Source organism: Auxenochlorella protothecoides, assembly GCF_000733215.1.
Source record: "Auxenochlorella protothecoides strain 0710 unplaced genomic scaffold scaffold54, whole genome shotgun sequence".
NCBI classification, from domain to species: domain Eukaryota; kingdom Viridiplantae; phylum Chlorophyta; class Trebouxiophyceae; order Chlorellales; family Chlorellaceae; genus Auxenochlorella; species Auxenochlorella protothecoides.
In genome coordinates this window covers 26275-48528 of record NW_011934258.1, presented here as the reverse complement: position 1 = coordinate 48528, position 22254 = coordinate 26275, and the positions used below count along the sequence as shown (strand labels likewise).

General features: G+C 65.3%; 6 protein-coding genes across 6 annotated transcripts; 4 read left to right on the top strand and 2 right to left on the bottom strand.

Moving 5' to 3' along the window:
* Positions 1 to 747: 747 nt before the first annotated feature.
* Positions 748 to 5883, top strand: F751_4654 (hypothetical protein; the record flags this gene model as incomplete). The annotated part of the gene is made up of 11 exons (XM_011400755.1): positions 748 to 783; positions 885 to 1082; positions 1202 to 1913; positions 2094 to 2336; positions 3134 to 3309; positions 3614 to 3866; positions 4024 to 4197; positions 4345 to 4499; positions 4685 to 5011; positions 5119 to 5576; positions 5664 to 5883. 11 exons carry the CDS (start codon positions 748 to 750, stop codon positions 5881 to 5883), a joined length of 2952 nt encoding a protein of 983 aa, XP_011399057.1.
* Positions 5884 to 6603: 720 nt separating this feature from the next.
* On the top strand, positions 6604 to 8570 carry F751_4653 (hypothetical protein; the record flags this gene model as incomplete). The annotated part of the gene is made up of 4 exons (XM_011400754.1): positions 6604 to 6684; positions 6795 to 6888; positions 7110 to 8158; positions 8448 to 8570. 4 exons carry the CDS (start codon positions 6604 to 6606, stop codon positions 8568 to 8570), a joined length of 1347 nt encoding a protein of 448 aa, XP_011399056.1.
* A 14-nt stretch (positions 8571 to 8584) lies between these two features.
* Positions 8585 to 12354, bottom strand: F751_4652 (FACT complex subunit SSRP1; the record flags this gene model as incomplete). The annotated part of the gene is made up of 9 exons (XM_011400753.1): positions 8585 to 8689; positions 8845 to 9059; positions 9215 to 9373; positions 10021 to 10218; positions 10415 to 10529; positions 10702 to 10960; positions 11100 to 11814; positions 12089 to 12173; positions 12292 to 12354. 9 exons carry the CDS (start codon positions 12352 to 12354, stop codon positions 8585 to 8587), a joined length of 1914 nt encoding a protein of 637 aa, XP_011399055.1.
* Positions 12355 to 12747: 393 nt separating this feature from the next.
* On the top strand, positions 12748 to 15659 carry F751_4651 (PKHD-type hydroxylase TPA1; the record flags this gene model as incomplete). The annotated part of the gene is made up of 7 exons (XM_011400752.1): positions 12748 to 12757; positions 12882 to 13166; positions 13248 to 13553; positions 13795 to 13940; positions 14080 to 14622; positions 14983 to 15399; positions 15621 to 15659. 7 exons carry the CDS (start codon positions 12748 to 12750, stop codon positions 15657 to 15659), a joined length of 1746 nt encoding a protein of 581 aa, XP_011399054.1.
* Positions 15660 to 16011: 352 nt separating this feature from the next.
* On the bottom strand, positions 16012 to 18820 carry F751_4650 (NADPH-cytochrome P450 reductase; the record flags this gene model as incomplete). Its single annotated transcript, XM_011400751.1, has 5 exons — positions 16012 to 16727; positions 16982 to 17212; positions 17404 to 17725; positions 17936 to 17992; positions 18344 to 18820. 5 exons carry the CDS (start codon positions 18818 to 18820, stop codon positions 16012 to 16014), a joined length of 1803 nt encoding a protein of 600 aa, XP_011399053.1.
* Positions 18821 to 19124: 304 nt separating this feature from the next.
* Positions 19125 to 20394, top strand: F751_4649 (hypothetical protein; the record flags this gene model as incomplete). Its single annotated transcript, XM_011400750.1, has 3 exons — positions 19125 to 19313; positions 19408 to 19626; positions 19789 to 20394. The coding sequence occupies 3 exons, from the start codon at positions 19125 to 19127 to the stop codon at positions 20392 to 20394; spliced, it is 1014 nt and encodes a 337-aa protein (XP_011399052.1).
* Positions 20395 to 22254: the final 1860 nt, after the last annotated feature.

The following is a 22254-nucleotide window of genomic DNA, read 5'->3' as shown; positions in this document are numbered from 1 at the left end:
GATGCAATGCCTGTGACCCTCGTGCCTCCCCACTCCCACGCCTGATATCGCACAGATGTCCCAAGTCCTGAGACACATCCAGTCTGCCACTGGCAGCGAAGGGCTGCTGGAGGAGCTACACTACATCGACAATGACATGTCGCCGCCCAAGAAGCTTCGAATGGATGCATCCGCCTCAGAGCCGTGCAGCCCAAAGGGGCCCGACTCCCGGGGCTGTACGGAGGCGCTCTTCTCGGAGGAGGCCAGCGTGCCTTCCACCCAGTCTCAGCCCGTCGATCAGAAACTGGCGGTCGAGGGCCATCTGTCGCCATCGCAGGACCACACAAAGCCGAGGGTTGTGGCTAGACACTCCCGCCGCCAGCGAATGCATGGTGCTGGTCCCAAGGCAACCATAATCCGCCAGCCCCAATGACACCTGGCGACAGACAGCGACGTAGCGAGCCCACCTTCCTTGACGTCTGTAGATTGATTCGTGACCAATCTGACCCCGTCCTCCTGCTCATTCTCTCCAAGCTTTGACCCCTAATGGGTGATTGCCGACCGATACATCTGTTCAAATAGTTTCAAAAGCATCGCGACGATCTTCAGAGCGCGATGTTAGATACACATATGCCACGCGCTGAGCCACGACTTCAAGCTTGTTCTCACTCGTGCAAGGATAGAATATATTCTAGCTCCGATTACATCACGCCCGTAAAGCCGCTCGACGACCGATCGCTGTCAGCTGGGGCCTCCACGGTGGACGCCATGTCCGCCGTGGAAGCCCATGTACAGCAGCTCACGGTGCGCCAGCAATACCTGATGGGCTGGTTCTGTCTTAGAGATAGAAAATAAAGAGCAGTCTCGTCACAGGATCCACCTGACGATCACATTTCTGCGCGCAGGTGACGGAGCTGCCCTCCTCACTGGCTTCGATCCTGGCCCGATTTCCCAACCTGAGGCCCGCCAAGAAGGCCCCGAATGAGCCGAGGACCCCTTCAAAGGGGTACGGCGTACAATCCACCCAGCGCCAAGCCCTGGCGCAGGGCCTCGTCCTGCTCATGCAGCGAGCGTCCGACCTGGACACCCCAGACCTCACCCAGGTGCCATGGGGGCTCTCGAGGAGTCAGTGTGTTCCCCTGCCCCTCCACATGCCTTGCGATCCCACTGCTTCCCAACCCACCGCCCATCACCACGCTCCCCTGGCCCCTCCCGCGTCCAGCTGTGCCGCAGCGCCCTCCACCAGACTTTTCAGCGGGAGCCGTGGATGTGGTCCCTGCTCCTGCAGCGGCACGCCGACCTGGTGCTGGCGCACGCCGGCGCTGCCAGACTGCTGGCGGGCGTGCTTTCCTCCCTGCCGGACGCCATGCAGGCCAGGGCCCTGGAGTCGCTGGCGGGGCACCTCCAGGCAGCAGCGACAGCGACGGCTGCGGCCACGGGAGCGTCCGCACGGGATGGCCTGGAACCCTTCCTGGCGCTCGCCCTGAATGTCCTCGAGGCTGGGTTCCCGGGAGGCTTGAAGGGCGGCGGGAGGGGGGAGGCTGAAGAGGCCCAAGATCCTACACAGGACACAACTCAGCCCCCCGACTTCCGCCCCAGCCCCGCCTCCGCGCCCGCCCTCCGCCTGATCCTCGTGGCCGGGACGGCCACGACCAGCCTGGGACGCCGGCGGGCAATCCGGGCGCTCGCCGCGCAGCTGTCCTGTGCCGCCACGGTCGTGCGCATCGTCGGCGCCTGGGGTGAGGGCCGGGCAGCGCAGCGGGCGCGGCGCATCCAGGCCCTGGCCCTGCTGCTGGCGGGGGACTGCGCGGGCCGCGCTTTCCAGCCGGTCACGGAGGAGGCAGGGGCTGTGCAGGGTGCCAGGACCTCGCTGGCCGCGCTTTCCACCCTCCTGGCGGTGCACTGGGAGCTGGCGCAGTACCTCGCCGCGCTAGGTATGAGCGGTGGGGCACTTCTCATGTACGAGGACCCTTGATTCGTTCCTGCCAGCGTGTCAGATGAGTGATGTGCGGCGTAGCGCCATGCTGACTGGCTCTACCTCCTCCATGTTCCCACTCATGTCCCCTTCCACCCCTCCTCCCCTAACACACACAAAAGAACCCCCCTCTCACCAGGCAGCCGGAGCTCCGACGTGGTCGACTGGCCGCCCCCGCTGCGAGCACAGATCTTGCGGCTGCTCCTGGACCCAGACGGCGTCGGGGGCCGCCAGGGGCCCCGCATCGGCCTGGCGCCACCGCTGCTGGCCCATGCGCTTGGCCTCGTGGCTCAGGGCCCCCTTGCGACCGGTGGAGACCACGCTGCGCATGCTGAGGCCCTGCGCCTCGTCTGGCTGGGGCACTGCGCCTGCATCCAGGCGAGTTGGTGGGAGTCAGAAGGTTCTTCCTTGGGAGGGTGCCGCGGGCGGTGCCAGGTTCCTTGGGCACATTGGCGAGTCTCCTGGAACCTGGATCAGGGCATTCCTGCCCCCTCATCTCACACATCCGCTGCCGGCTATTCCCCCTCTCATGCTCGCCAATTCCCTGTGGTCCCATCCGACACCAACCCCTTCTGCTTTTGCAGGGCCTGACGGCGCCACACCTGGTGCTCCACCCCGGGGTCCGACACGGCGGGCCAGCGCTGATGACTGCCTACCGCCTGCACGACGCGCTCGCTGGGGCGGGGCGGCCGACCGTGGTGCAGAAGAGCCAGCCTACCCCAAAGGGCACAGGCAAGGCGACAAAGCGGCAGCGGCAGGCACAAGAGGCGGCGGCAGCCCCTCCCCCCGACCTGCTCGCCCTCCTCCTGGGCGGGGCAGGGGCAGGGCATCAGTCACAGGGGGAAAGCGCGTCGCAGTGGGGAGGCGCCCGCGACGCGCGTCTAGCGGCTGGCAGGGTCCCAGAAGAAGCGGAACGACCCCTCCCCAGCAACAGGGCGAGCATGGAGGAAGGGAGCCTAGAGGCCCCTGCAGTGCACCCACTCCTCGCGATGGGTGATGCTGCCTTGCAACCCATGCAGGGCAATGGGCAGGTTGCCACCCCTGCACCCCTTGACCTCGGTACAGAAGAGCTGCATGCCGGGGTAGCAGGACCGCCAGCCGCCAGTGAGCCCCCGCGGCGCCGAATCCAGCCTCAGCGCCTGGATGCCGAGCTCCCGCTGCTACCAATCCCTGCGCCAGGCCCGCCCTCCCCGGGCCGGAGTGGAGCCTCCGGCGAGCAGCCGGACTCCGACTCCGGGTCTCTCCCGCCGGCGCGGGTGCTGATGCGCCCCACCCCCGACATGGGCGAGGAGGAGCGGGAGGCCATGTGGGCGGCCTACATCGCCGACAAGGAGTCCATGCTGGACCTGCTGGGGGTGAGTCTAGGGTGGCAGGGTCCAAGGGGGCTCGGGGGAGGGGGCGCTGCCCTACAAATCTACCTGCGCAGCATATGGCATGTGTGAGGCTCAGCAGGAGCTCATATCATACATCTTTCCTTCTTGAAGCGCCTTCTTCCCCTCCTCACTCCAGGACGCCCGGTACCGGGACTGGTTCGACGAGGACTCCGCGCCGCCCCCCGCCGCGCGCGGCGGGGGCGGCGTGGATGGCGCCCTGGACGCTGCGTTCGGGGGCGGGACGGCGGACGGCGCTCCGGCCTCCCTGCCCGCTTCTTTCCTGGAGACCAGCGTGGCCGCGCCGTGGCAGGGCGCCGGCGCCGCCTGCCTGGGCCTGGCCCTGTGCACGCTGCGCGCCTGTGACGGCGCGGGGGAGGTCTATGCCGGGGACAAGGTTGGGGCTGCGAATGGACCCCTGGCCTGGGTCCAGGCCCTGCTGCCCCCACTCGAGGGAAGTGATGCCGTGGCGCTGGGGGTGCAGGCCGCGCTGGGCCTGCTGGGCTTCCAGAGCCGCAATTGCTGGACGGCCGCCATGCAGGGTGAGGGGGGTGGAGGGGTGAGGGGGTGGGGCCGTCTGCTCTGAACTAGGCTCGGATCGGCGCTCGGTCCCTGGACTCTGTGCTGTTCAGGGGCGACCTGTCCACATCCCTCTCCTGCCCATCGACGCCCCACTCCGTCTCACCTGCCCCGCCGCAGGGGCCTCCAGTTGCCCGCTGGGCATGGTGGGGCTGACCCTGGCCCTGCACCTCCACGAGCTGGTCACGCGACGTGCACGCTGGGCCGCGCCGGTGTGGCTGGAAGCTGTGCTGAAGCTGCTCTGCTGGCTGATGCCACTGGCGCGACAGGAGGCGAAGCAGGCTGCTCTCGCGGGTGGGTCCTCAAGTTGGGGCGAGAGGGGGTTTCAGAGCGGGGGTTATGGGTAGGTGCGCCAAAGCCCTGCACCCAGTCCGTCGCACTGTTGCAGGATTCAGTGTGCCGTCCGTGATCCTGCTTTCCTCCCACACACAACCTTTACAGAGCGGGTGGCTCGCTATGCGCCGCTGGCGCTGCTACCAGACATCCTACGAGAGGTCCTGAGTAGCAGCCGCCTGGGCCCATCCAATCTCACCCCATCATCCGCTACTGCCCTCCTGGACCTGGAACCGACCCCGGGCAGAGCCCCAGAGCTGGCGGTGCGTGGGTGGTGGCATGAGCGATGTGTTGTTTCAGACAAGTATTCTTTTGGCTTGCACGAGGAGCTTTCATTCTACCAAGTCCCTCACAGTGCAGGTCGGCCTGGGCACCCCCTCCCTGCATCTCCGTGTCGACCACATTCGCAAGCACTTCTCCTAGTAACCCCTTGCTTACACCCTCACAGGACAAGGCTGTGACAGTCTGGGCATCACTGGCCTGGCTCGCCTTCCATGCTGCAGGGCATGCAGACTGCACGGAGGACCCCTTGCCGGACTGGGTGGTGGAAGAGGCACTCGACCACCCTGTGGTGGGGGTCCGGGGCGACACCCTCCGCGCTGCCCTGGATTGGCTGTTCCGCCGCCTGGCGGCGGCGGCTGCGGGATGGACGGGGATCGCAATCTTCGCGACGCCCGCAGACCCACAGACGGCGGACGACGCGGCAGCGACACCAGCTACGACGGCTTTGGCCCTGCTGCCGGTGTGGGACGTGGCGGCCACCTGTGCGTGCGAGGTGCTGCTGGACGCCAGGGGGGGGCGCCATGTCGCGACCTGGGGCATCGCGGGAAAGCGAGGGCCGATGCGAGTCCGCGTCGGCCGCCCTCTCCGTGCGACTGCGAGCCGGCGGGTCGCCCCATCGTGCCCGGCGCTGCCCCGCCGGCCTCGCTGGTGAGTGGCGCCCTGGACCTGATGGCAGCCTGCCTCGCCTGCGCCCGCCGGCCGCTCGCCCGCCTGGCTGCCGAGCTGGATGCGCTGACCTGCGCTCATGCGGGGCGGGGAAGCCGGGACCCGCGCGCCGCCACCCCGCCCCACGCTGCGCACGCTGCGGCGGAGGTCCTGGCCCTGAGCCTGGAGCTGGCCGGCAGGGTGGGGGGGTGCGTCGCGGTACACGAAGCGGCGGCGCTCGAGGCGCGACGCCTGCTGGAAGAGGTGATGGGGCTGCAGGCGGCCTGCGCCGAGCTCCTCCGCACCTGCCCCGAGGCCTGCGTGGCGGCGCTGGCCTCCACCGCCGACGCGGCGCCCCGCCTCTTCGACCCTGGGGAGCCGGGCGGCGCGGACGGCGCGGATGCCAGCCCCGCGTCGCCGGAATCCTCGGACGCCGACGCCCCGCCCGCTCAGCCGGCGCCCGGCGCCGGGCGGAACGCGGCGGCCCGGCGCCGTGCCAGGCTGGCCAGGGTGACTAACCCTTATTTGAAGGCCGTGCTGTGTGAGGAGGGGGGCGAGTGCGTGGGCGAGGGGGAGCTGTCCGACCTTGAGGACTTTATCGTCGCCAACCCGGAGCGAGACTATGGCTCCTTCATCGGGGCCCATTTCCCCCGGCCGCACGAGAGCGAAAGCGAGGAGGGCAGCGGGGAGGGTGCCGCCCCACCACAGGACCATGACTGACGAGGGAGGGGAGGAGCCCATCAAGTCCCTGGGCTCGTCTCCCCTTGCATTCAATTATGCCGCATAACAACGCTCTATACACTGGGGCGCAGACCATAAGATACTTTCGCATTGCTGTTGCTGACGCCCATGTGACACTGAGGCTTTCAGAAGCCGTTTTCTTCTCGTATCAGTCGCTGGGTCCCATTCCTTGAGGAAACAGTGAAAACTTGTTTCGCAACTTGATGCTGTCGGGAGATGATCTACCACAGCACGATGCAATCGGCGCCTCCGGCCACGGCCATGATCAGCAATGCGCTATCCAAATATTCCTTTCGACCTGCTGATTGGGACAGCCGGATCGAGAGGACTTCCGCGTGATCCATCAGCACTTCTTCACAGTCCTATTCGACGCCATGCCCTGGCATCGGGGTCTGGCATGCTTGCTCATTCTAGTTCTCGCCGCGACTCCCGTACTTGCAAACGACAGCACTTCAACTGAGTCTCTGAATAAATTCTGCATCGTCGTGCGGACGTACAGGGGTCATGCAGACGCGGAGACTGGGCTGCCGCGCCTCCTTCGCTCTCTGCAGCGTCAGAGCTTCAGTAGGCGAGTGGTGCCGGGATGGTTCCCTTTGTGCAAGTCATGTTGGACTGCCCTTTTGTGAGCTCTTATGACGGCCTATAGACCCGATCTCTCATTCCCAAACCCCCTGCAGATGGGAAGCTGTCATCCTGGTCATGGATGGAGCTGCCTTCCCTGAGCTGCACAGCATAGTGGCCGCGTCTGACGACCCCCGCATCTGGGTCTTTGCGGAGTGGGTGAGCAGCAGAGAGCTGCCGTGGTTGGTGCATGGGGAAAGTGCCCGGGTCCTCCTTCCCCTTAACAAGTATCTCTCATCAAGCCCTACAGCGCACCCATCTTCGCACAGATTGGGCCCGACTTTGCAGCCAAGACGGAGGATGGGATGTGGTCGCCCTACTACCATGCCCTTTTATACAACCTGACAGACGATGCAGTGTTTGGTGGGCCAACGGGCAGTGGCATCCATGTGAATCACGCTCTGTGGCTCCGGGGGCTGCATGAAATGCACCACCCATCACTTGCTACCTCAGTGTCTGACCCCCTGATCCACTGTTACAATCCGTCCGTTCGCTTATCCCAGCGTTGGGATTTTGTCCTTGCCGTTTCTCTCTCAGTGTCCATGAATCCACCCCCCCAGCCCCCTCCTCCCTCCGCCCTGCAGCCTGCCCCGAGGACACCACCTGGCTGCTGGTGACCAACGGCGACAACGAGTACGCCGACTCCTTCCTGGCCCGCGCGGCGGCCGAGGCGGCGCGCGGCTCGGCCGATGTCGTGGCCTTCGACTTCTACTCGCGCTACCAGCGCCCCACCGCGCCGCAGTGCGATCGCCTGGCCACGCTGCCCGCCCCCGCCCCCGCCTGCAAGCGCAACCGCCTGGCCTGGTGCCACACCGACCTGGGGGCCTACGTGCTGCGGTACGCGCGCTTCCTGCGCGAGCGGCGCGGCTTTGGCGCGGGCGCGCGCGCCGTAGCGGCGCCGGACCTCGGCGCGGAGCATGCCGACGGCCTGCTGGCGGCAGCGCTGGCGGCCGACGGCTGGGCCGCCGCGCACGTCACAGACGCCTGCCTGTTCAGCCACTCGCCCTCGCCCCAGGCCTGCGCCTGGGGCGGGGGGGTCTGGGACGACCGCGACATGATGACGTGGCAGGCCGGGGGCGGGGCGTGCGTGTCGCGCCAGGACCTCGACTGGATCATGGAGCACGACCCGGGGGCGGAGGTGGTGGCGGTGGCCCTGTCCTCTGATGGCGACATAGCAGGCAGGCGGAGGGGGGGGGAGGAGAGGGGTGGGCGGGTGTGTGGTGTGGGGTTGTGCGGGCGGGGGGCGAGGCGGGCGGGGGGCGAGGTGGCGGGGGTGCTCGCGAGCGACGCCGATGGGAGGGTGGAAGGGGGCGAATGCCTGCACGTGATGGGGCGCCCACCACATGCATCGCTCCTGCCAGAGGGCACAAAGATCAGCAGCTGGGCTTTCTGTGGGGAGGGTCAGGCACACTCCGCGTTCAGGGGCCGCGCAGCACCATGCCTCTCGTGTGTGCTCCACCGCCGACCAGCCCAGCACGATGACACCTGTTCCCAATACCCCATCCTCTCATGTGCAGGGTTTGGGAGCGCGGCAGGGACCACAGCAGTCGACGCGGCAGGGCAGCTCACCATCCAGTGCATCCGGCGGCGAGACTACCTGAGCGAGGAGGTGTGGGGTGGCGGCCATGGACTGGTATGGAGAGCTGTGCGCAGACGAGATGGACCTGCCGGTGCTGAGGGCCCGGCAGCAGCAGCAGCAGCAGCAAGTGGGGGGGGAGGGGGAGCCGGGGGAGGAGCAGCCCCAGGACCAGGAACATCCTGAGATCAGGTCAGCACACCAGGACCTCTGAAGAGGGTGCCACGAGTAGCCTGCTCTCCTGAGAGACTCGGCTGTCATCCACGGCATGCCCAACCTTGGCCCCCGATGAAGAATACGACGCCTCGCCATGCTTTGCTGATCATTTGCCACCCAGAAAAGGCAGGGGGCCGAGCATTACACCCCTGCAGGGTCGCACCCGGTCATGGTGAAAGGCAGCGGGATCAAGTCAGGACAAGCAAAGAAGCAGGGCACACGGCAGAGACTCATCAATGAAGGGGGAGCGTGACCGACGCTTGAGCATCACTCGGAGTCGTCATCATCATCGTCGCCGCCGGCCTCTGCGGCAGGGGTGTCCTCCTGCTTTGCTCCGCCCTCGTAGCTCGACTTCTCCTTCTCATACCGCTCCTGTGCAGTCGAAGCAGCCAGGGTTGAGCGCAGTGGAGCGTGCTTGACCACAAGCATCGCCATCACCAGCCCCAGAGAGGGACCCAGGAAGCCAGGTGAGCCCCGCAAGGAGGACCTGCCGCCCTCGCAACACTCCCAACCCCATATCGCTGCACCTTGTCCTTGGCGGCCTTCTCTTCGTACGGCTTCTTGTCCGCCTCTGACAGCTCCTTCCATCGCTGGCCCAGCACCTTGCCTACTTCGCCAAAGGCGATGCCGGGGTTGTCGGCCTTCACCGACTCCCTCTGGTCCTGGGAGAAGAACATGAAGGCAGACATGCCGCGCTTGGGCGCATTCTTGTCCTTCTTCTTGCGAGCCTTCTTCACACCGCCTGCGTGGTGGAGCGGAAGGGAGGCTAGGTTGGGAGGTAGGGATGCGAAGGGAACAGGGCCCCGGATCCCGGGGCATGGGTGCAAGTGAGCTTCCCGACCACCGATGGGTGGCCGACCCTGTCCCACACGAACTCGCATTTTGATCCCAGCATACCTTCAGCCTTGGACTGAGCTTTGGTCTTCTTGGCCGGGGCATCCTCGGCGGCCTTGACCTTCTTTGCGGGCTTCTCGTCCTGCTTGCCCATGAGGAGGGAGCGGGGTGATGAGCGGGAGCTGAGGCGGGGAAACGCAACTACGGTGCGACTGGGGCGGGCTGGCGGAGTAAAGGTGCGAAAAGAACCCAAGGCGGAGTGACAGACGGCGAGCATGCCGGGCTGACGATTTGAATTGTGAGGAGGACGGGCCGATGCAGGGGATGTCCCACACAGTGAGAGGGGGCCCCCGATCACGGGCACATGCCCTCCGTTGCTGTGCAGGCGCTGAGGGGCAGCTGGACCGTCCCGGGGCGATCGGCCCCCGCGCGGGATTGCATCCGCGACACAAACCCGCCCCGGAACCCACTATTCGCCCTGATCCACACCCGATCACCACGCCGATGGCCATGATCGTATATCACGCCCAGTCTCGCCCCCTCACACCGGCGCCCGCGCACCTCCTCGTCGTCTTCCGGGACCACGATCGGCTGGCCCTCCTCGTCCTCGTCCTCCCCATCCGAGCTCTCGCTCTCCACCCCAGCCTCGAAGTCCTCGTCCTCTTCGTCCTCGTCCTCCTCCAGATCACCGCCTTCCTCCCCCAGACCTGGCATTGCGTGCGTTGTTAGGGGAAATGGTGAGGGAGGGGGTACATATTGGGACCAGAGAAAATTGGCCCACCTGCCCTTCCAAGCTTCGCGTGGAGCTGTGTTGCCCCACATAGTATTGCTACAGGGCAAGCTGGCCCGCCACCACACGCGCAGCTCACCACCGCCCAGGGCGGCATAGGACACCGCGGTGGCTCCAGGGCCCTGCTGCGCCTCCTTGAAGTTCTCGATGCGCAGCTGCTTGGCCTGGATAAACTCGAAGAGATTGGTCCACTCGCCGCGCGGGATGCCCCGGAACAGGTAGTCCTGGCTGTTGCGCAGCCGGACGCTCAGGTCAAAGGTCTTGGCCGCCGTCACGCCTGCGTTTGAATGAAGTGTGGGGCAGGGGATGCCTGTGTACGGGCACACGCAGAGTCATGACCACACGGATATGTTTTGCAAAGGGCTTTCCGTATTTCACGCGGCGTGCTGGGAGGTGCCCAGCATACAACCCTTCGCAGAGACAGCGAGCATGCCCCATCAGCCGCATGCGGCGCCACGCCACAGCCTGCCCACCCTGGGCGGGGCGCAGGAACTCGACGGCGTCCACGTCGTCGAAGACGAGGAGCAGGGGCGGTTTCTGGACGTAGAAGAAGGCGCGCTCCAGCGGGTACAGGTATCCGTCGTCCGCCTGCGTGCAGCATGGGGTGGGGCGGGTGAGTATGTGCTCGCAGGTCTGCCCTGACCAGGGCGCGCTTGGTCATGGCGGATCGTCGCCGCCACCGCACGGTGCACACCAGAAGCCCCATGCACAGCCTTTTGCCACTGCAACCCCTGTGCCGCATACCCAACCCACGACCCACCTTGTACGAGCACTTGACGGCAAAGCCCGAGCCCTCCGCGTCGCGGAAGGCGCCCGGGCGCGTGAGCTTGGAGCCCGACAGCCCCCGCAGCACGCGCGCAAAGACGTCGGTGGCAGGGCCCGAATAGCTTCGCTGCAGCTTCCCGCCGTTCTTTTCGTTCTTGGCTGCCAGCGCCTCGTCAGTGATGTCCAGCTCCAGGGTGGCCTGCTCGTCGCTGGGGAACTGGCACAGGATGTGCGGGTAAAAGGTCTGACCCTTCCTGTACAGGGTGGTGGGGTGGGGAGGGGGTGAGGGTTTTAGGGTGGTGAGGAGCCATGTAGAGGATTCTCCTGCCCCATTCCCACCAGCAGCTCCGGCCCCCCCGCAAACCCTCTCCACCTCCCCCCCTTCACACCCACACCCCAAGCCCCTCTTGCCTGATGGGCGGGTCTAGGGAGATGACCACCAGGGTCTGGGGCACGTTGGTCTTGGGCAGGACGAAGATGCGGAGGATGGTGTCGTAGGCCACGCGGAAGTCCTGGGCCTGGCCCAGCAGCTTGAGGGAGGAGGCGTACATCTCCACGTCGAAGCGGCCGCGCGGCACGATGACCGCCACCTGGTCGAAGGAGGTAATGGCGTCGCCCGTGGCCGCCCCCGCGTCGGTGTAGGGCAGCACCGCCTGGAGCAGCGCTCGCGCGGCGGAGGGGGCCTCCGTGACTTCGTCCCCGCCTGCTTCCCCAGCCTCGGCGGCCGCCGGCGCCGGCGCCTTGGGCAGGTAGAAGGAGACCTCGGTCAGCGCGTCCACGTGCTCCCCCGCCGCCGCGTCGTCGGCGGGGAACTCCAGCATCACCTCCTCGCGCACAGCTTGGGCCTGGACCACGTCGGTGAGGGGCAGGCGAAAGGCCGGCCCGCCCCCGACGCTGAAGGTCAGGCCCGCGCCGTCGGCCGCCGCGTCGCCCCAGTTGTGCCCCAGCGTGGCCTGCGCCTGCTCGGGCACGGGCCGGGAAAGTGCGGAGGCCAGGGTCGTGGCGTCGCCGTCGCGGAAGCCAGTGAAGCCCAGGAACGAGCCGTCCACGCGCTGCACGCTGAGCATGCTGTGCTTCTGGCCCCGGGACCAGGCCAGGGACTTGATATCTGGGTGTTGTGTGGGGAGGCGGTGTGAGTGTGGGGAGCTGGGGGGTAGCAGTGGGTTGAATGAGCTGGTGTCAATGAAGGCAGCACCATTCCAGGAGAGTGAGGCAACCTGATCCTTGGCAGGGGGGTGAAAGGTTCCCACCCTTGAAAGGAAATTACAGTTACCCATGTCAGGGAAGCCTTGGATCCACGGATGCATATCCAAAACAATGCCCCGCCCCGCACACGGTTCAGCACTCCACACACAACAGCACCATCAAACGATCAGGCTCACCAGCGAGAGGGACGTCCACCGCCTTCCCTCCACTGGACCGCTTCCACGACAGCCCAGCGCTGGAGGCCTTCAGGGCGCCAGATGCCTGTGTGTTTGTGTGGAAGGAGTGGAGATCCACGTAAAGGAGGGTTCAAAGAGAATGAATCGCATGTTGCTCTTCCTGTGGACGCAACATTCATGCTCCCAGGCCAAAGCCCGCTCACCGCTCCTCCCCTCTGGGCCAAGGAGATTGCGCCGTACTGGTGCGTGACGCCCGAGTTCTCCATGTGCGATCTGAAGGGGTCACTCTATAAAGCAATCAGATAGAGGACATGATCGAAGGCAAGGGACCAGTGTCAGACGATGCACCTCGCCACCAGATAGTGATCACGCCTCGTGCCAAGGCTGGCGCGCTCTCGCGATGGCTCCTTCGTAGGCGTTATTGCTGGACTCGGACACTTCCTGTGGACAAGCTGCCGGGAAAGCCGTACTGTCAAACCCCGCATGCTGCGTCACGATCGCACAAGTTTTCAAGTAGGAATGCTGTATGGCGCGCGCGCGCAGCTCTGCATGATGTCTACGTGCATGGCCAGAGCAAATACTAGCAGTGACCGAATTTGATCCGTCAGAAGTGGTATAAACTTACCACATATAAATTCTCGCATATAAACTATACAAACATGACTTCTGGTGAGCTTCTGTCGATTTGGTCGATGGCGACGACCTCGCCTGTGAGAAGGTTCATGCCCCTCTATGTAAAGCAACCGCATGCACGTCCTTTCTTATTAATTAAATGACACACATGACTCCACAGACTCGGAGCCAGTGCCCAAGAAGGCCAAGACAGCAGGCCATGCCGTCGACATCATCCGGCCCAGTGTCACGGGGACGGAGTCGCGGGAGGCGCTGGCAGCAGCGTACAAGGCAGCCCAGCCATACCCACACTGCGTCATCACCGACATCTGCGAGCACGATGCCCTGGCAGCGGTGCGCGAGGAGATCATCTCCAACGTCCAGGCGACGTACAAGGAGACGGACCTGTTCAACATGTTCCAGACAGGCCAGTTGGGAATCGCTTGCCTTCACCTTGCTCCAGCGCGTTTGCATCACGGCCGTGGGGAATGGGGCATGGATACCTGGGTCCACACGCTCATCCCCCTCCCTCCCCCACCTCCAGCAGGCGACCTCGCCAACCTGGACGGCCTGGATGCGGAAAGCGCGGCCAAGCTCCCCACGGTGCGGGCGCTGCGCGACGCGCTCTACAGCCCCGACTTCCGCGCCTTTGTCTCCGCGGTGACGGGGTGCGGGGAGCTGTCGGACCGCACCGACTGCGCCTGCAATGTGCACGCCCGGGGCGGCCACCTGCTCTGCCACGACGATGTCATCGGCACTCGGGCGGTGTCCTTCATCATCTACCTCACAGACCCGGAGCGGCCCTGGAAGGCAGAGAATGGCGGCCTGCTGGAGCTCTACCCCCAGGACCCAGGTAGGGCCGCAATGCTTCGTGTGTGTGCGCAGTGGGGTGCACACCTTGGCGGGGTGGTCATCGCCGGGTGCTCTGAGGGATTGGGGTGAGTCTCGAGCTTGGCATCCGTGGAGGAAGTGCCTTCATACCCAGGGCTCTGGCTTACACTTTTGCCATGGATCAGAAACATGACTACACCATGCTGCATTGCGGGTAGCTCCTGCTCACCCACTTCCTCCCCTCCCCCCTCAACCCTGAGCAGAGCTCAAGTCTCAGCCCGCCGTCTTCCCGAGCGCCAGCGTGCTCCCCCTCTGGAACACCATGGCCATGTTTGCGGTGCAGCCAGGCGTCAGTTTCCACTCCATCCAGGAGAACTTTACTGTGGACCAGCCCCGGATGAGCATCCAGGTTTGTTGGCGGGGTGGCTGGTGTGAAGGTGTGGTCATCTTCCACCTGAGCATGTGGCTCTGCTCAGGTACCCTCGCACTCCATCACCCAAATACACGGATCGGTGTGGACAGCAATGCCCCCCCCCGCTCCCGCCCAGGGCTGGTTCCACCGGGACACTCCCCCCGAGGGCGCCGACTCGGCGACGCTGCGCCAGTTGCAGCTGCAGTCAGACCCCCGGACCCGGGACTTCCAGCTCATGCCCGGCGCCCAGCCTGGGGGCAGCGACGCAGCAGCCACTGCGGGGCCCCTGCCCGAGGCGGAGCTCGAGGTGCTGGCCCGCTACGTCAACCCCGTCTACCTGGCGGAGGCCACCTGGCCCAAGGTGGCCGCTCGCTTCCGGGAGGAGGGGTCGGTGCAGCTGCAGGCCTTCCTCAAACCGGAGCTGGCGCGGGCGGCGACGGCAGCCTGCCAGGCGGCGGATGAACGGGACGGGCTGGGGGAGGGCCCACCGCCGGCATCCTACACGGTGGGCCTGGGCCCAAGCTGGGAGGCCGTGGGGCCGGCCTTCAAGCAGCGGTACCTGCGGTACAGTGGCGAGCCAACCGGCACGCCGGAGGCCGGCTCGGACCCGGGACCCATACTGGAGCGGGTGCGGGAGGAGCTCCTCACCAGCTCCGCTTTCGCGCACCTCGTCGAAAAGGTGTGGAACTGGCCTGGAGAGCTCGACCCTTGAGTATTCGCATGAGTCAGTGGCTGAGGGGTTGATGGGAGGGGTGCAATGGAGAGTGAGATGGTGGAGAGGCGGCGATATATCGGGGTGTGGCCATGCAGTGCATGTCTCAGCGTGCCAGCAATAGGCCAGATCGGCTGCTGGGTGCCCAGGTTCAATGACGCCTTGTATGCCAGGTTGCCATGCCGCCCCTTGAGAGTCGAATTTGCAGTCCTTCCTGAGCCGATCCAGTTTGCATAACAGGTATCCATTCCCCTCGAGCTGCTCGCCAATTCCCAGCTCCTCCTCACCTCCCCCTGCTTTTCCTGAAACCCCACCCCCCCCGCTTAGATGACCACACTGCGCCCGTGCACCGCGCGTGGCGAGGTGCGCCGTTTCCGGCGCGGCATGGACTACACGGTGGCCCACCACGGTGTGCTGGCGGCGGCGCCCTGCCTGGACGCCGTGCTGTGCATGCTGGGCTCCGGCCCCGGGGCCGGCGAGGCCTGGGAGGGGGGCGAGGTGGGCGGCTACGAGGCCTACATGCTGGCCGACGATGAGGGGGAGGGCGGCGCCGGCGCCGCAGAGACGGCCGAGGTGTACCGCTCGCCGGGGGATGCGGCGGGGGAGTCGGAGTCGGGCGTGCTCAACATCTCCCCTGCCGCCAATTGCCTCAGCCTGGTGCTGCGCGATGAGGAGACGGAGCTCCTCAAGTTTGTCAAGTATGTGTCGGCCGCCGCGCCGGGCAGTCGGTGGGACGTCGCCATGGTGAGTGGGCATGAGCGGAGTGGGGTACAAGGTGGCTGGAGTGCAGAGTGTGCATTGCAGCCAGTGGATTGAGAGGGCACAGGATGGTGCTCCAAGGAGGTGCCACGGACGTGCCTGGTGATGTGTCATGGGTGCTTGATGCTCCATTGGCAGTGATTGCCACTGACGAGCTCCACCTCAGTCGCCACAGCTCAGCCTCGCACATGTACTGTCCCACACAGGAGTATCAGCTCGCCGACGATGACGATGACGAGGAGTGAGGTGCGCATGTGATTGCCAAGCTTGCTGCTCTCGCAGCTTGCAAACCCCATGCCTTGCTGCACAAGTCCAATCACCCTTGTGATGGCCTTTGTGCTGCCACTGCAATCCCTCTGAGTGCCGGCACGAGGGGGGACAGCGTGGCAAGTTCTGGTACAAAATGAGTTCGCCCACAGGAAGCACAGGCATACATAAGCAAACGCAGTCTGAGATTGGGGGAGTGTGGTGGGGGAGGAACAGCGGCGACGGTGCGAGTAAGGCACCCTTACAATCCAAGGCCCCATCGCATCGCTCTTCCTCTCGGGAGCAGGTGCCTTGCTTCAGGCCTCGCCCACCTCTTTGTATGGGATTGGCCTACCACACGTCGCGCATGAAGCGCCCCTCTGCCGCCAGGCGCTTGAGCCAGTCGGCCCCCGCCTCCTCGCCGGCGCCCAGCGCCCGGCCTGCCAGCGCGGCTAGCGCCAGCTGCACGTCGTGGCACATGCCCTTGGCGTCGCCGCAGATGTAGAGGCAGCCGCTCCGCGCCTGCAGCACGTCCCACACCGCCTCGGCAGCCGCCTCGATGTGGTGCTGCACGTACTCCTTGCGCGGCCCGGCGCGCGAGAAGGCGGTGTGCAGCACACTCAGCGCGCCGCTGGCCGCCCAGCCCTCCAGCTCCTCGCGATAAATGAAGTCCTGGTCGGGCTGGCGGCAGCCGAAGAAGAGCGTGGCCGGACCAAAAGCTGTGGACGCTCCCCCGCTCCCGGACCGCGCCTCCAGCACTGCCTGGCGGTCCTGGAGGAAGCCGCGGAAGGGCGCCAAGCCCGTCCCCGGCCCGATCATGACGATGGGCGTGGCGGGGTCGGCGGGCAGGCGGAAGGCGGAGCGCCGCACGAACACGGGCAGGCGGTCGCCCGGGCGCAGGCGCGCCAGATACGAGGAGGCCACGCCGCGGTGGCGGCGGCCGCCCGGGAGCTCCTCGTCGACCACCACGCAGGTTATGGAAAGCGCGGCAGGGTGGGCGCGGGGCGACGAGGAGATGGAGTAGTACCGGGGCTGCAGCGTGTCTGCCACCGAGGCAAAGAATGCGCCTGGAGGTTGTATTTTGGGGGAAGTGGGTTGCCTGTTCTGCCCTGGAAAGACAGAGGGCTCAGGGGCGACCTAGCTACGGGACAGGTCGCCAGACCACGTTGTTGCAGCCGCAACAGGGATGACGGGGCTGGATACGAGGTAGCATTCAAAAGCTCAAAGCTGACGGCCCGTCGGTGTGTTCCCGCGCCCACGAAACCTCTCCTCAACTACCCTCTGCTTCCTCTTCTCCACCCCTTCCCCCCCTCCCTCTCACCCAAGCTGGGCTGGGCAGAGGCGTGCTCCCGCATGACCTCCAGCAGGCTGCGCCGGGGGGCCACCACCTCGGCGTGGTACTCGTCCCGGCCCTCCGGCGCCGCCAGGCGCGCCAGGCGCGCGGCCTGCGCCTTGTCCTTGGCAAACGCCGCCAGGGTGGAAAGCGCGGCCTTGCTGGGCAGGCCCAGCAGATCCACGTGGGCAGCCAGCGCCTCCCGCAGTGTGATGGGCCCTGGGATGAGGCGGGCGATGAGGGTTTAGAGATTTAAGAGGGGTTCGGGTGCGGGCCACACCACCTTGAAACAGCCCGCCCAGTGGGCATCCATGGCCAATGGCCTGGGGTCCTCCGGCGCACACGGTCACTCTCCGTCCCAGCGCTTGCCCAGAAGGAAGCACTCCTTCCCAACCCGCCCTCGGCCGCACCAGTGAAGGGAGGGACGGGGCCGCCCGGCGCGGCGCCGAGCGTGAAGCAGGAGTCGGGCTCAGCCCCCAACAGCCGCGCGGCCTCGGCCACGACGGCGTCGTCGTTGCGTGGAAAGATGGCGACGTGGTCCCCTGGCGCGTAGGCGATGCCCGACCCGGCCAGGTCCAGCTCGACATGGACGCAGGAGCGTGTGGAAAGCGCGGTGTGCAGCTCGCGCACCTCCAGCACGGAGGCGAGGAAGGGGTCGTGCGCCGCCGTGCCCCGGCCCTGCCGGCAGCGCTGGGCGTCGGCGTCGGCGGGCGCTGCACCGGCCGGCGCCGTCTCGACGGCATAGGAGGGGATGGCGGCGGCGCCGCCCGCGCCGCCCACGGCCCCGGCACCCAGGTCGCCGCGCGCGTCCAGTTCGGCAAAGAGGGCCAGGGTCCACTCGTCGAAGTCGTCGTCGATGTCGTCGTCGTCGTCGCCCAGGCCGGGGTCCAGCAGGGGGCTGGCCCCCAGGTCCGCCATGACGCCATGCAGGCGCTGCCCCACTGCGCAAAAGTGCTCGTACTGCCGGTTGCCCAGGCCGAAGACGCCGTAGGTCACGGACTGCGGAGGTGGTGGATGGAGGAGGGTGTGGGTGCGGCGCTGAGGGACTGGTCCTCGGGTGGGGCTTGATAGTGGGGGGGGGGTGCGCTGAGTGATGGGCGGCCGCCGATGTTTGCGCAGCAGGAATCCCGTCATACAAACAGCGGAAGGAGATCCACCAAGTAGCTCTCTGTTTTGCAGTTTCCAGCATCCTGACCGATCCTGACTCCAACGTTTAACACACCCACACCCCACCTCCAACCCCCGGGAAACACACTTCCCAGAGCCTCTGTACGCTGCCACACCCAGAGCCCAGACACTCCAGCAATCTCCACCACACACATTCCAAGCCTCCTCGCATACCAGCCCCACCTTGAGGAGCTCAGGGTCGTCGCCAGACTCCGCGGTCTCCACAGCCCAGTCATAGAACTCGGCGGCAGAGTCGGTGGGCTCGCCGTCGCCGTAGGTGGCCATGAGCAGGAGCACGCAGGACTCATGGTGGAGGTGCTTGGCGGCAGGGTACCCCTCAGTGTCAAGGGCCACGAACTTCTTGCCCGATCCGCCGTACCGGGCCTCCAACTGGAAGCGAAGGGACTTGGCGAAGCGCTCCGCGGTGCCGGTCTGGGTGCCGTACAGGATGAGCACCCGGTCGGCGGGCAGCTCCTCCTCAACGTGGCTCCCCGTCTTCACTCCGTTGGCTGCGGGAGGGGGGGCCGCCACAGAAGCTGCAGGCCTGACAGGCCCCTTCTGCCTGTACAAAAGGAATATTAGGCCGGCCAGGACCGTCAGGAGGGCAGCAACTGCGGCCAGGCCATTGCTGCTGACATCCACGGCGGTCAGGGTGGCCATCTCTCAGCTGGTATCACGGAGCAGGTCGCCAGCAAGTGCACACAAACATGTTCTTAAATGCTACCATAAACGAAAGGACTATCTGGTGCTGATGTTTCGCGGCTGTTTTAACGCTCTTGACCTCTGGAGGTTAGCGCGCGCTGATCGTCGACGTCGCAGTTTATGTCATGCTCGTTGTGGGTGGTGGAGATGCCCCCGATCCCAACCACAGCACAACTCGGCCGATGCATACTAATCATCACCCCTAGCAATGATCAACAAATTAGCCTGATCGCGTTCGTCCTGCCTCCCAGGAGCTCGCCCAATGGCTGCGCGAATACTGGGGCGCGACCTCCCAGCCTCCCGCATCCATTGCCTGTACCATTACCCATGCCATGATGGCGTTTTTGCAGCACTAGCGCTGCAGCAGTACTATTCCAAGTGCAATGTACCGGTGGTGTGGGTGCCACACACCACCTTTAAGCCTCTCGCGCCCTCGAGCCTGGGCATCAAGGTGATCTGCGGGTGGGGGAGCCATTGCTTGGGTCCTGGACCTTCAACTCGGCACCAGATGATTCCAACAGTACCCATGTGATATTTGGGCGCAGTCTGACGACCTCGTGTACCTGCTCGACTTCTCCGGACCACCGGGTTTCGTCGACGCCCTGGCCGCTCAGCACCCCAAGCGGGTGATCGTGCTGGACCATCACAAGACCGCCGCCGCGGACCTGGCGCGACCCGAGATCCGGGGGCTGGAGGGCGTTGAGATCCTGTTTGACATGCACCGCAGCGGCGCCATGATCTCCCACGACTACTTCCAGCCGCTGGTATGCAGCGCCTGGTGTGGAGAGGAGGCCATGTCCCCCATGCTTCCTGCTTTGCAGATTGCACAAGCCAGCCCCTTCCCCGACAATCTTCCCAGCAATCTCGCCATTGAAGCATTCGCCCTGACCCCCTTATTACCCCCATGCACTCCCCATGCACTGCAGGACCTGCCACCTAGGGTGACTGCCGTGTACGAGTATGTCCAGGACGCAGACCTGTGGACGTGGAAGCTGCCCGGCAGTCGCGCCTTCCACGCCGGCCTCGCGGCGGCGGGCATGGAGTACGACCCGAACCTCAACCGGAGCCTGTGGTCCGACCTGCTGGCAATTGACCCAGAGGAGGTGCGCCGCGCCGGCGAGGCACGCCTGGCGGCGCAAGAGGGAAGGGTGCAGGCCGCGCTGGCGGGGGCCATCCCCGTGCGGCTGGGCCCCGCAGATGGGCCGCTGGGCGCTGCCCAGGGCCTGGCCACCGTGCTGGATGACGGGGACGGCGAGGGGCGCAGCGTGCGCAGCGTGCTGGGCAACGCCCTGGCCGCCGCGGCAGGGGGCCGCGCCGCGCCCTTCCTGCCCGTGGGCGTGGTGGCGTACCGCGAAGAGGGCATGGCGGGGCACAGCCTGAAGCTGAGCCTGCGATCGCGGGGAGGTGTGGACGTGAGCGGGCTGGCGGCCGCCCTGGGTGGAGGTGGGCATGCGGCGGCCGCCTCGGCCGTCGTGCCCGCCGCCGACTTCCAGGCGCAGTGGGTGGGGTTGGCGCAGGGCCCGAGCACTTGATTCAGAACGGTGAGCACTCTGGTCAAGTGGTGGATGATCTGCGCGGTGCAGCTCTGTTGTCTCACATACTTTCAACCCATTCACCCCGCCAAACGCAGGGCGGCATGACGACACAGAGGACGACCAGCGCAACGAATTGTCCATGGCGCTCCAGCGCCCTGTGAGGTTGTACTGGAATTAAAGCCCGAGGCCTGATCTCTGGCCATGCCAAGAGCCTCCGCCTCATTCCTTCTCCAGTGTGCCTCCAGCTGCCAGGCGCACCCAGGCCGCCACCTCCCGGCGCATTGCCTGCGCCCCTGCAGCTCGCTGGAGACATCGCAGGGGCGGGCGCCAATCGGCCACTGGGCAGCGCCAGAGCGCCTGCGCTGCTGACACGGTGCATGCTCCGCAGTCGTACCCATTGGTCTGCTGCGGCGCGGCCGGCGCAGGACGCAGGGCAAGGTGCCTGAGCCGGGAAGCATGGCGCATGGGGTAAGAGTAGCGCCAGGAGGGGCACCGAGCGAGCCGGTCGATAGATGCCGGCCTGGGTGCTTAACATTCCGCAACGCGTTCAACCCTCAGCTCACCTGTCCAGTCCTGCGGCCAGTTTCCGGGTGAGGGCCTGGGCGACTCGCCTGTTGGCCCCGCCCAGCGAATCGACGTGCCAGGCGGACCCCTGGTCCAGCGCCACCGCCAACAGGGACCAGTGGGTGCCCCCGCCCGCGCTTTCTAGGCTTGGGCTGTCGTTGACCGCCAGCAGCAGGCCCGAGGCTGCGTGCACCTGGCAAGCAGGGATTGCGGGGATGAAGTGTCTTGCATACCATGGAGATCAAGGTTGGGCGCTGGCTGGGATCGACCTGGAGGTACGTGCGCTTCGAGGAGCGACGTGCTCAGGCAATGGTTGCTCAGACCCACCTGCATCTGCTCCAGCTGCTCCCGTACTGTCTGTGCATCTGCGGCAGTGCAAAGGAGGTTGAGCAGTTGTATATGTAGAAGTTGCAGGGGCAGGCATGTTAAAAGGGTGGCCAGAATCTGCTCTGGAGATAATATATAGATTGAGTGTCAAGGATCGGAATTCCTCCAGTGCCATACCTGAATGCAGCAGTAGGAAGCAGGCAGCTGCAGGTATGGCCACGATTGGCGAGGGACAGGGTACTTGAAACTTCAGCCACTCAAACGCGAAGGCTATCACCTGCAGGAGCGATGAGGGAAGGGCCAGTGGTGACTTTGCATGTTAGCTGAGGTCTCTTCATCGGAGATAGTGTTGGTTCCAAAATTCTGATAGGTGCAAAAGCACTGCACACACCTGATCATTCCACCAGTGAGCACCCAAAACCAGACTGGCGTCTTCTGGGTACAAGTATACATCGTGATAACTCAGAGGTGCATAAAGCAGGGCTTCCTCTCCCATTCAATGGTTCATTGTTTGGGCGAGCCACAAGATGAAATGGTGTGCTGGAAGAGTCGAAAGTCGCACTCCCAGCTCTCAAGCTTTCCAAGTGAACAACGAGAGCACTATCTTCAATTCGTTTATTCAAGGTTGCAACTTGTCAGTGGGTGTTAAAGCGCATGAACAACCAAAGCACATCGGGGGGCGATGTGTCCCCAGCCAGAGTTATCGCGCCCAGGATGCCGATCGTCTTCCCACGACGTTGTTCAGAGCAAGTACATGATGAGGCACCAGCAACTCCGTGTGTTGCTATGCAATCCGATCATCTTCCATTTGGGTGATATTGAAGAGTATTCGTTGCCGCCAAACACCAAGACGGTCACCCCTTAGTACGGTTCCGTGCCTATCATCCCTGCCCTTCTCCACATTCTCTGAATGGGGTGGAGTGATGAAGTCCACAGAGCACGCTTGCACAGCCCCTACGGCCATCG